At 35.6% G+C, this 13585-nt stretch overlaps 1 protein-coding gene across 2 annotated transcripts in view; it reads left to right on the top strand.

Annotated features, from left to right (window-relative positions):
- The window catches only part of LOC136037959 (neuronal acetylcholine receptor subunit alpha-3-like), a 92829-nt gene that overhangs the window by 15308 nt on the left and 63936 nt on the right, over window positions 1-13585 (top strand). For both annotated transcript variants that reach the window (XM_065720842.1, XM_065720844.1), the window contains exon 2: window positions 6899-6986. In XM_065720842.1, coding sequence (XP_065576914.1) covers window positions 6914-6986 — 73 coding nt within the window. In that variant the 5' untranslated portion in view covers window positions 6899-6913. The remainder of the gene's footprint in view (window positions 1-6898; window positions 6987-13585) is intronic.

Below are 13585 nucleotides of genomic sequence, written 5' to 3'. Positions count from 1 at the left end.
CTTATCAGCGGGTAATTGGATCTTAATGAAATTTAATGTTTGGAATGATATTGTATCTCAAAGCTCTTATTTTAAATCCCGACCGGATCTGATGACATTGGGGGGAGTTGGAAGGGGAAAACCTAAAGTCCCGGTTTTGCTACTTTAGGCACTTCCAGGTAAGCTAGGACGATGAAATTTGGCAAGCGTATCAGGGACCGGACCAGATTAAATTAGAAATAATCGTTTTCCCGATTTGACCATCTGGGGGGGGAGTGGGGGCCGGTTAATTCGGAAAAAATAGAAAAATGAAGGATTTTTAACTTATGAGCGGGTGATTGGATCTTAATGAAATTCGATGTTTGGAATGATATTGTGTCTCAGAGCTCTTATTTGAAATCCCGACTGCGTCTGATGACATTGGGGGGAGTTGGAGGGGGGGAAACCTAAAATCTTGGAAAACACTTAGAGTGGAGGGATCGGGATGAAACTTGATGGGAAAAATAAGCGCAAGTCCCAGATACATGATTGACATAATCGGAACTGATTTGCTCTCTTTGGGGTAGTTGGGGGGGAGTAATTCTTAAAAATTAGAAAAATGAGGTATTTTCAACTTACGAACGGGTGATCGGATCTCAATGAAATTTGTTGTTTAAAAGGATATAGTGTCTTAGAGCTCTTATTTTAAATCCCGACCGGATCTGGTGATGGGGGATGGGGAGTTGGGAGGGGGAAACCTAAAACTTGGAAAACACTTAGAGTGGAGGGATCGGGATGAAACATGGTGGGAAAAATAAACACAAGTCCTAGATAGATGATTGACATAAACGGAACGGATCCGCTCTCTTTTGGGTAGTTGGGGGGGGGGGGTATTTCTGAAAAAATGAAGTATTTTTAACTTACGAACGGGTGATCGGATCTCAATGAAATTTGATATTTAGAAGGATATCGTGGCTCAGAGCTCTTATTTTAAACCCAACCGGATCTGGTGACATTGGGGGGGGGGAGTTGGGAGGGAGAAACCTAAAAATTGGAAAACACTTAGAGTGGAGGGATCGGGATGAAACTTGGTGGAAAAAAACACGAGTCCTAGATACATGATTGACATAACCAGAACGGATCCGCTCTCTTTGGGGTAGTTGGGGAGGGGGTTAATTCTGAAAAATTAGAAAAAATGAGGTATTTTTAACTTACGAACGGGTGATTGGATCTCCATGAAATTTGATTTTTAGAAGGATATCGTGTCTCAAAGCTTTTGTTTTAAATCCTGACCGGATCTGGTGACATTGGGGGAAGTTTGGGGCGGGGAAACCTAAAATGATGGGAAACGCTTAGATTGGAGGGATTGGGATGAAACTTGGTTGGAAAAATAAGCAGAAGTCTTGTATACGTAATTTACATAATTGGAACGGACCCGCTCAATTGCGGGGGGGGGGGGGGGTAATTCTGAAAAATAAGAAAAATGACGTATTTTTAACTTACGAAGGAGTGATCGGATCTTCATGAAACTTCATATTTAGAAGGACCTCGTAACTCCGATATTATATTTTAAATTTCAACCGAATCAACCGTAATTGGGGGGGGGGCAGTTGGGGGGACCGGAAATCTTAGAAAATACTTAAAGCGGTGAGATCAGGATGAAACTGGATGGGAAGAATAGAAACCTGTCTAAGATACGTGACTGACATAACTGGACCGGATCTGCTCTCTTTGATGGAATTGGGGGGGGGGGGGGGGTAATATTGAAAATTGAGGTATTTGTAACTTACGAAAGGGTGACCAGATCTTAATGAAATTTGATATTTAGAAGGATCTTGTGCTTTAAAGTTCTAATTTCAAATTCCGACCAGATCCTGTGACATTCGGGGGAGTTGGAGGGGGAACCGGAATTCTTAGAAAACATGAAAATTGGAGTATTTATATCTTACAAATAGATGATCGGATCGTAATGAAATTTGATTTTTAGAAGGAATTCATGTCTCAGAGCTCTTATTTCAAATCCCGAACAGATCTTTTGACATTGTGGGGATTTGGAGGGGGAGATATTGGAAAAACACTTGGAGTGTAGGAATCGGGATGAAGCTTGGTGGATAGAATAAACAAATGTCCTTGATACGTGATATACAGAATCGTACTGGATTCGCTCTCTTTGGGGGAGCTGGGGGGAGGGGTTCAGTGATTTGGCGAGTTCGGTGCCTCTGGACGTGCTAGGGCGATGAAAATTGGTAGGCGTGTCAGGGAGCTGCACAATTTGACTTGATAAAGTCGTTTTCCCAGATTCGACCATCTGGGGGGCAAAAGGGAGAGGAAAAATTAGAAAAAATTAGGTATTTATAACTTACGAGTGGGTGATCGTATCTTAATGAATTTTGATATTTAGAAGGACTTTGTGACTCAGAGCTCTTATTTTAAATCTTGACCGGCATTAAGCCTCTTATTTTCCTTTTTAAATCAATCTATTGATTCATAGAATTTTGTTAGAGCTCATACCATATGATCTCTTGGCTCTTAGCTCTTCTCGCCTCGTCACAAGTGCCATATGAGCTCTTAGCTCTTGTTTTTTACTAAGTCTACACTAGCGTGGAAAAGATAGATCATTGACTTTCTCTAAATAATATTACCGATGGAGCACTGCCACTCAGCAATTGACAACCCACCTACTTCTTCTAAGACTTTCAGAATGACTATCCCTTACTGAGATTAATCCTAGGATGGCTGCTATACATGACAACTCCTACAAGGACTACTCACAAGTCACAACATGAAACATGACTGCTATTGTTATGATGTTACCCTTAATTTGCATTAACAGCTGTCATCAATTAACGAACATTACTAGTTCGTTATACATCAAGACACAATGCACAGAACTTGCTTTATGTTTGACATCATTGTTCATAGTAATTTTTGTATGAATTAGATTTCATTTTTTTTATTCATAGCATTTTCTGTTTATTTTTTACATGTATGATTTTATGCTCGTTTTAAGTTTTTAATTCTGCTCTTTGATTTTGTCGAAAAATTTTATTTTGATTTTAGTTCAAGGAAGATAAATCTTAAGGATATTTACGACAAACCAACATTGGTGTGGGGAAATAAATTTTCAAATTTGTCCCAGCCCTCAATTGAATACAAAAAATAATCAACTAAATGTAAGGAGCAACATTAGAATTTAAAGTGACAAATGCTTACTCCGTATATGAGGAGGCTACCTGCTTCTAAGTCCATTGTTCTTTACTCTAAAGTCATAAAGCTCTTTAAAAATGCATCTCATTCAAATTCAGCGAGCGTTGTGTTTCAGAAATCTTTATTAAACAATTGTGACAAAAGTCAAAGTTTCGTTTAAAGAGTGAGGGTTAAGGAAGGGGCACCCTTTCCCCTCATATGTGGAATAAATTTTGTTTATTTTAAGTTTTATTGCTGTTCCTTACTTTCAGTTGAAAAAGTTGTTTTTTAACTTAATTTCTGACCGTTTTTTAAATCATGCCAAGAAATTCCCTCCCCCGTGTAAAATTTCTTCTTGAAAATTTCTCCCAGAAACCTTCGTCCCCATGCAAAATGCTCCCCACGGTAAATCCCTCCTGCAGAAGGTTTTCCCCTAAGAAAATTTCCGTACATTTCCCAATAACGAACACTATATGTGAAACAATGGACAAGTTACGAAACGTAATGTTGAATGGATGTCTTCGGGAAAAAAGGAGCGTAGGAGGAGGGCTAGTTGTCCTCCAATCTTTTCGGTCAGTTAAAAAGGGAACTATCAATTTGTATATCTGTTCGTGTGAGCCCTCTCCAGATTGTCTTGGACCATTGATCATCCCTTGGGGGAGAAAACAAACATACACGCATCTGTGATTTTTCTTCTGGCAAAAAGTACAAATTCCATATTTTTGTGGATACGAGCTTGAATCCTCTACATCAGAGTTCTGGGATATTTTGGATTTGATGGAGGGACTTTTGTTAAGATCACGTGACTTCTTGGGGGTGTTTCGCCCCCTTTTCGAAAATCAGGCAAATTTTCTCAGGGTCATAGCTTTTGATGGGTGGCATTAAGCTTACTAAATTTTATATATTTGAAATCACCAAAGAAAGCTAATTCTTTTGATTTGTCAATTGTTATCAAAACTTCGTTTTTTAGAGTTTCGGTTACTCTTTGAACAAGTCGTCCGCACTTTCAGTTCGTTACAACGAACTGTTCAATATAGTTTGAAATAAGAAAGTTGAATCATTTATCGTTTAACCCTTTTCACGACTGTTCCTTATCGTTCATTACTCTAATGTCTTGGCCACGATATAGTTACATTTGAGAATAATATCAAAATTGTACATGTCTGCAGTGCCAGTTGGTATCCTGTTACGTAATTTGTCGAGTAAAACATTGATCAACTATCAGGCGTAAAATACGTCATTGATCAATTACACATACGATTCAAGGCATTATATTTGGAAAATAGAAGCTTTGAACAGCATTTTCTCTGTAATAGAAAAGATGAAAAATTTGCACAACATTTTTTTCTGTAGTATGAATTCGGTAAAAGATACCATGATATAGTATTAGTAGGCAGTAATTGAGATTATAAGTGTTGATACAATGATGTCGGAAGTACTGCTTTTCAAGCCAATTTCTCGCCATTTAAATTTTCCACGTCTATAGTGCAAGTATGATGTTAAACCGGAAAAAAAAACACATATGATTTAAACATCTTGGCTTCTCATCGGCAAGTGGGACTACGGTGTGGTCGTGACAAACTTATGTAGCAAGTGACAAAAGCCGCAAACCTTGATCATTGATTTTACAAACATTGAGGTTATTTACCTCAGCCGTCAAAAACTCAATTTAGAAATACGTAACTGTAACATGATATGCCTTCATATTTATGCAGGTAAACGTTAATAGCCGCGCAAACAAGATGGCATAGTCACTTGCTGAAACATTTTTGAAGTTCCTATTGAAGGAAGTGCTGATAACTGATATACCGTGTATCATTTCATCTAATTACCAATATGGCTTCTAGCCACAGACATTAGGTGGTATACTATTATATTACCAGGAGGCACGTGCCCTTCAACGAAGGGTCATCGTGTCAGAAACCTTGTGGGAAGAGAGCATCCTTTTTAATTTTTAAATATCGATTAATATTTATGTTGAATGAAAATGTGAAGGTTCTTTTTGTAGTTTTGACACTTAAATCAAACAGTTCGTGGTAAGGAATTGTAAGTAAGGAGCGACTTGGCTCAATAGTAACCGAAACTCTTGAAAACGGAGTTTTGACAACAATAGATACATGCATCTAAAAGTAAATTGTTGACCAGCCTTGTAGAATATGTTACTTTTTGTGTTTGATTGGGTTGATTTGCTTCAGTAAGAAAAGACACATTCAAAAGAACTAAAATTTTGTTTTGTCTCTTCATATGGAAAGTTCAATGCAACTTTATAACTCATCGAATTTTCTCATTTCACAAGCAATACTTTTTATACAGAAAGAATTATAATTTAAAAAAAACATAAGATAGGGTATTGAAATTTAGAAGCAAGTCGCTTCTAAGACAATCTAAGAGACGCTTTCACAACGATCTACCAAAATCGACACACAATTGCTTCCGGAAGCGATAAATTTATAGTACATGGAACTGCTTATGGAGCCCATAAGTAATGTTCAGAAAAATAACTGGCCATTAAATGTCCTGAACAGTTCCATCTGCACCAATATTATCTCTTAACGGGGCAATGGTGTCCGGTAGTAAATCGTTGTGAAAATGTCTTCTGAAATGTTGTTCGACCTCCTCGATGTTTCGGTACTTCCAGTAGTATTTTATAACAGTCCTTTTCCTTAAAATTCGATTTATGTTACTGTCATTTTCAGGGTCTATTAAATTCAAATAGACAATGAAATTTGTCACTTATGAGAAGTCAGAGGAATGAAGGTTTTTTGCGACACATTGAAGCCAAATAAAATAAGTTTGAGTACATATTACCATTTGTCGTTCATCAGCTTTCTGCACTAAATAACTTTCTTTTCTCTTCCTTCCTCCTCTGATAGAAAATTTTGAGTATGTGTCTATGCTCCCCCTTGAAGCAATAGGATTTTGATCCTTTTCATTGTCTTTATTTACCATATATTTTGCTCGTTTTTACCGTGTACATGTCTGATTTTTATCTTTGAAATAATCACAATTGACTTTTGAAAAAACAGTTCAGGCTAAATTTTCATCTAATTGTCGTTTTATCTGCCGAAAATAAACAGGCAGATGCCAAATGAGTAGGCAATGGTCAATGCACGGGCTTTTGTCAATTTTATATTTAGCAACTGGATTTTCTAATGTAATGATTGACAAAAATAATAACTTGTTTTGCTCTTAATGTGTCTTTAAAAATTAGAGAGGGTAGAGTATAGAGAGTGTCCTTGTTTGCGGACTTAAACGGGTATAAATCAGAACCAGCAAGTTCCTGAGAACCCCCTTTCTTCAGTCATTTTTATGAAAAATTAAAGTTCATAAAAGCCGTAGATTTGGGCTGAAGAGCACATTTTAGGAAGAATTTGAGCTTCTTCTCAACCAATAATAACATTATGGTCTCCTTCTCAGGGCTATGACTGTGTGAACCTATAATGGATAACATAGCATTCATAGTATAAATAGCTAGGGAGTTGAAAAGTAGCCAGACAAGTTCCCTAATATAGTATGGAAACCTAAGGTACGTGTTGGAGAAGGTAAGTTGTCCCCCCTTTTTCTGATGCTTGATCCCCCCAAGATAATCCTCGGCTGCTTCAATGGCGTCCAGAATCAAACAAAGGGAATTGCGTTTCAAAATTATGAACGAATCGATATAAAAGCTTCTCAAATAGATATACATCACGGGGGACCATTTTGAGATTAATCCGTCGAATATGATCCCAGTCTGATCTTTATCTTCTCTTTACAGACGTTGAATTTCACAATGGTGCGAAATACGCCCTGTCTGTCATTGGTAACCGTCATATTCATGTCAGCAATCGTTATGGCAGCTAAGGGTGAGTGAATAAAACCCATTTAGATATCTTGAATCTGTATCTCACCTTTTATACATAATCATCTGCTGTTCCCTATTAATTAAGCGCTTTCGTCTGGAAATTGGTTCGGCTTTGTTATCACATTATTATTTCTTTTCTTTTTTTCTTCCCCTTTATATATAGCTTCTCAACTTTTAAAAAAAATTAGATTTGAAGTGATAACCTATCTTAAACCCCAATATTACTCAACCGAAGAAGGAAGAATGCTTTGTATTGGACACTTCAGAAGAGTTGACAAGATTATTATAGGAATCTAACTTACGGCCCATCACGGCATAAGCCCAAATTTGGGTTCTTGAGAAGGAAACATGTTAAGCAGTGTTGCATGGAAACATGTTAAGCAACGGGCAAATATTTAGCCCAAATCATGTTCCCCATGTATTTTGTCATGTGTCACTTTTGTTTCAACCTGTCTAACCAGAAACTGAACCAAATCTGACAAAATCAACAAACAGAAATCACATGGGAAATATATAATTTGGGCTAAAAATTTGCACATTGGGGGTAAAGTAGACTGGAAACGCAGTCCAAATATTCTAACTAAAATTATTCAGCACACCATGTAGTAAGAATCGTTTTATTGACATGTTTCTTTCTCTACAGTCCCAATCCTAGGCTCCTTTCCCATTCACAATGACCTTTAACTAATACCGAGATTTAGCAAGCGCTAAATCGACGCTCTTGCAAAATTTTTGGTGTTGGTAAAGTCTCATTACGAATGGACCTTTAGCAATGCACTATAAGTTCTTAGAGTGCAGATTTAGTCCTTACAAACGAAATGGTTAAATCCCACTCAAATCATGTATTGTCTATTTATGTAGTGTTTTCATGAGCTTACAATTTTCAGCATGCATAAGGATCAAATCCCTGAAATAGATTTATTGACAAGCCCGGATGGTTATGAAGTTAGGGGAATAACCAATATTTGGCTGGGATGACGCAAAGATGCTATTGTTTTGTATTTCATAGAGGTGGTAAGGGATTAGGTATAAGGAATAAGGGATTAGGCTAAAGGAGGAATAGCGCATGTCGGTGTGTTTACCTTCACAATGGCTGAAATCTAAGGTGAATTTTTTGTGTCGTAATAAAACAGTTAAACTAGTTTAAACTCAAGATTCCAAACTATTTATTACCTACGCTTAATCTATGTAATTTTCTTCAATATGAAAAAAGCCAGGCATCTGCAGCCTGTAAGACTCATTTAGTTAAGTATTTCTCAATATTGGCTCTTAGGAACTTCAGGGCTCCACTGAAAGTTCCTAGAAGTTCTCGAGTAAGACTAGCGTAAGCAAATGAAGCACATAGACACATCATATACAATGAAATAGCTACAGTATAGGCCTATATTGCAAAGGGAGTCTCCATGAGCCATGCAATGAATCATAAGAATCAAAACTCAAAGAATCATAATAGTTTCTTAGACCTCAAGGGACAGATATGCTCTTGCGTGATATAAGCATCCAGGGGAAAAACATTTGAACTTATTTAAAATAATTGCTAATCCTCGAAAAGTTTCTTTATATCCATGAAAAGTTTCGGACTCCAACGGATGAAAAGCAACGTTATATTGATGTGCCTAAAATCAGCGATACGTTTCCCCTTTTTTCATAAGCTGCTTTTACATCCATGAAAACTGGAAATCTGAACCCTGCAATTAGTCGACAAAATGGTGATTTATCGACAAAGTGCTTTTGTGAACAGTTTTCCCGCAATGTTATATTGAAGTGCTCTAAATCAGCGGTGCGTTTCTCCTTCTTTTTTTTTTTCATAAGCTGCTTTTACATCCATGAAAACTGGAAATCCGAATCCTGCAACTAGTTGACAAAATGGTGATTTGTCGACAAAGTGTTTTGTGAACAGTTTTCCCGCAACGTTATATCGATGTGCCCTAAAACAACGATGAGTTTCTCCTTTTTCTTCAGTAATAAATTAGAAAATAAATAAGAACTATTTCGTGGATCTTTATCAACAAATTCAATTCTCAAGTCGAACTTGGAAGAAGAAAATTGTGCAGACTTTTTAAATGCAAGCTTTTGATTCAATCTGTTAATAATAGGGCTTAATAGGACAAAAATGGTCAAAATTAAAGTTGGCACATATTGTGCGACACTATGAGTTTTCAATCTCGATTCAGCTATTAAATAATTTCGACAACAGGTCTCTCTCTCTCTCACTTACTCTCTCTATCTCTATCTCTCTATCTTCACTTTTTGTGCTATCTTCGATGGTCAGCATTAATCTAAAAAAACTGATCTATCAAAACCTATCACTGATCTAAAAAAAAACAATAAAATTTATTGCATTGGCCGTTTAAGTCCATGCTTAGGTGTATTCCATGGGTCTTAAAATATCCCTGTTCATCAAAATTTTTAAAGTGACCTCAAATAGAAGTTCTTTCGGAAATGTTTCACATTTTCAATTAGACCGTTATCTATAGCCCTCAGTAGTCTTTGATCATCTAACACTGGAGAATCGCTGAACTGCTTGGATTTTGTTAAACAAACACCTAAAATGCTGATCTTGCATTGCAAAGTGACTAGAAAAAGAATCATGGAATACTAACGCTGAATTTCTTAGCATTATTGGATCTAAAAGATATTTCAGAAGTGTCTTCTTTAGTTTTTATTTTTGGGTTGCATTGACTCCTAGCTGGATACTATTCAAATTAGTTCTATCTTACTTTGCACTTGCGCAAGGAACGGGATCTAAGGCTGACCTCTCTTTCGGATTTTTTTTTCACAATTTCATTTAGTTTATATATTTTTTCCAAAGAGGCTAGACGGGGAGCATTTGCACTATTTTGAGGCGGTTGCGCATTGATTTTTCAAAAAGCTGCATTTTTTTTCAGGGGTAAATCGTTCGTTCGGCATATTTTTGTTAGAAATATGGAGTGTTCAGTGCATTTTCAGTTTTAGTTGGCGCAACTATAGACCAAGCAACTGGCAACACTGATTTTCTGCTCTCCTGAAACTTGAACAAATATTCAAACCCTTTGAGTACAAATCGTCCCAGCAATGGGATCATATAACACCTGCTTTGTTTATAATTATACAAAAATACAAGTTTTTTCAACTGAAATTAAGGAACAACATTAACATTGAAACTGGAAAGAAATTATTTCGTACATAAGGGGGGCTGTCTCTTCCTCAATTCCTCACTCTTTACGATAATTTTTTTTAATACTTCTCATTCAAGTTCAACAGCTCTTGTGTTTGACCAGTTTTTCTTAAATAATTATGACGAAAAGTCAAGCTTTAGTGCAAAGAGCAAAAGTTCAGGATGGGGAAGTCCTCTTCATATACGCAATAATTTCTGTTCGTTTTAACTTTTAATGTTGTTTCTTACTTCCAGTTGAAAAAACTTCTCTGTTTATTCAATTCCGACCGTTTTTGAAATTTTTCCGTTGGGAAATATTCGGTATATATTTTCCTCAAAAATTCGGTATATGTCCCAATAACTAACATTGTATCCTAACATTGTATGGGGTTCAAGTCATACTTAGAGGCATAGTCAGTGGACCTTTCAACTATGCTGAACCAAATGGCTGTCTTAAAATTTTGATCAGAAGTCTTGGAGGAAAAGGGAAGCGGGGACTGATTGCTATACAATCTTTTGGAAAAGCACTATAGCTTTTCGTTTCCTTTGAAAGAGCCCTCTTTTAATTTTCTCGTACCATTGATTTGATAAGACTATCCCTGGGAAAAAAACGAACAAACAAACACATGCCAATGACTTTTCTTCTGGCAAAAACAAAACAAGATTTTATGCTTTTGTCGATAGGAGTTTGTAACCTCCTCAGCAAGGTTTTCTGATATGTTTAATCTTATTGCATGATTTTTATTAAGATCATTTGACACTTTGGGGTATTTCCCCCCTTTTTGGAAATTCAGCCAAATATTTTCAAGCTCGTAGCTTTTGATGGGTAACATTAAACTTGATGAATTTTTTTTATTTAGAATAAGTGAAAAATCAAATTTTTTGGTGTGCTAATTGTTATCATTTTTTTTTATAGATTTGCAGTTACTATTGGGCCGAGTCACTCCTCACTTATATTTCTTTACGGCAAACTGTTTCGTAAAAATTTAACTATCATCCTGGCTTCTTTGTCGGAAAATATTCAAGATTTTATATTAAATATGCAGCCTTTAAACTTAAAAATAAAAATCAAACAAATTAAAATCCAAAAATTGATTCAAATAAATATAAATGAACTGACGTAATTTTATCTGGTGGTTAGCAAGTGCACTTTTGTAAAGTTTTGGATCAACAATTATGAAGCGTGTCATTGGATCTGTTTATCGCCGTGGTATTGCAAGAAGATCAAGAGTCCACATTCAGGCCGAAATTTTCAAACCTTACATAAAAGTGCTATTACAAATAGGGTTGTAACTCCCCCTAATATCCCTTCCTCTGGTGGAATATGTTCGGGCTAATTAACTTATTTTACTATTTATTTTTTCATTGTTTTAATTTTAATTTAATTAAAACTTTTCACTAATTCCAAATTCTTTCATTATAAAATTATGAAGTTCTTTAATTATTATTATTTTATTTAATTCGTTTTGATTTTCCTGCTGAAGAGAAGGAAATGATTAAGGATTTTTTTTTTCTAATCACGATGAAATTCAGCTCAGTTTTTGTAAATCGGCGAAGGAAACTAGACAATTTTCAACCTCAAATCACTGCCGTTAAATATGCAGCCTTTAAACTTAAAAATGAAAATAAAACAAATTAAAAAAAATTAAACAAATTTTGGTAACTCGGTGCTGAAAAGGACGACATGAGTTTGGCCCTAAGTTTGTAGATGCTACGCCTAAAGGTCGTTTTGATATTATTATAGTGAAATTATGATAATCTAACGACCTATTCCAATGATATTATTCTAATATAACGAATAATCCTAATGTATTTAATGTGATTGCAGTATACTAATGATATTATAACTAAAGTAATTTTACACTTCGAAAAACTATTAAAAAACTATTAGCTAAGGTGTTGTCAAATGGTCGATCAAGATGGTAATATTGATCAAGATTATCAAAGTCTGATTGAACACACATTGTCCTGCGAACCTCCTCTGAATATAACTCAGAACAGTTTTTGGCAATTATTTCTGAAGATTGAAACTGTTAGATATGACCTTTGGGCAGAAGAGCCATGAATTACACCCTTACGATAAAAAATCGAAAGAGTGGAGAATCTGAAGGTAGTAAAAGTCATTATATTAAGGATAAATCCAAATATTATCTTATACAGATCAGAAATCAGATTAAAAAAAAAAAATAACATTTTTTGAACAAAGGGAAATACGACGAAAAAAGCTGGAAAATTACAAAACTATTACGATGCATGATTGAATCCTCACCCCCTTCCCCCGCTCTGCAGTAAAGTTTGACTTTGTCTCAGGGTCCCAAAAATTAACCTTCTGCCCCCAGCCGACTGAGATACAAAATTTTGCTTATTGTGACCATGCTTTGAGAACGATGGGGTTAGTTTCTTCACATTTGCCCAAAACAAATAAAACTCCAATTCATATGTTTTGAAAGGCAATCGACAAATAATAAAAAAGAAAAATGGTTTTCGCCTTAATTTCCCCTCTTAACTTAAAAAATAATTGTTTTTTTTCTGTTTAACCAAAGACGAAAGAATTTACCAATCACTCCTATCAGAAAGTTATTTCTTAAGCAGAGCTAGTAAGCTACTTTTTATTGATTTTTCTAATTGAAGCATGGCTTTAGCTTTGTGCTTCATTCATAGTATGCCCATTACCGGCAAAAATGATTGACTAGGTAGTGAAACGCATCCTCCCTTCCGCCTTGCAAATAGGCTACTGATATTTCTGTCTAGAGCTAGCATTCACACTGAAAATTGTTGAAAATGAATCAAGGAACGTAAATATTGAAACCCATTATTGAGTTTGAACAACAGATGGAGCCAAACATGAATCCTTAGAGCAGCTCCCAGCTTGCCAAACAGGTGGTTCTAATGTACCCACTAGTTTACAGAACAGTTTTATCTTCATAGAAACTTGTCCCTAAGATGGCTTGTCCTTAAAATATTTTCATCCGTTTTGTCATTTAATGTATAAGCTAAAGATTTAAAGCCATGTCTGCACGGAATTTTCTTCTTTGTTCTTTAGTTACAGTATATTTTTTTTTTATTCCAGAAAACAGACTCTTTTCCCTCTAACTTTGTATCTAAGGCTGGGTATAAATTTAAATTTTATCCAAACAAATTATTAAATGTCAACAACAAAAGTTAATATACTGCGCTGCATATGATGCCAAGCAAATTTTCTCAGCCGTATATATAGAATAATGTACCGCCAATATCGATCATTCATCAAATTCAATTTGGCATTTTAACATTGTTCACTTTTTTTGTAGCTTTCTGATTCCCAAACATATGTTGGGAACATGGCTACATTCCAAAGACATCATTTTTCATTTACTGGTACCCTTAGGAAAGTTTCTTTGAACAGGAAGCCATTTAATTTTGCGCAATTAACGGTTCATTTATTGCGTCTCTTTTTTTCTTTACAAACATGCTATTGCTTTTCC

The sequence above is a fragment of the Artemia franciscana genome, chromosome 17, assembly GCF_032884065.1.
Source record: "Artemia franciscana chromosome 17, ASM3288406v1, whole genome shotgun sequence".
Classification (NCBI taxonomy): Eukaryota; Metazoa; Arthropoda; class Branchiopoda; order Anostraca; family Artemiidae; genus Artemia; species Artemia franciscana.
Note: the sequence above shows the minus strand (reverse complement) of the source record. Positions and strands in the feature narration are given on the sequence as shown.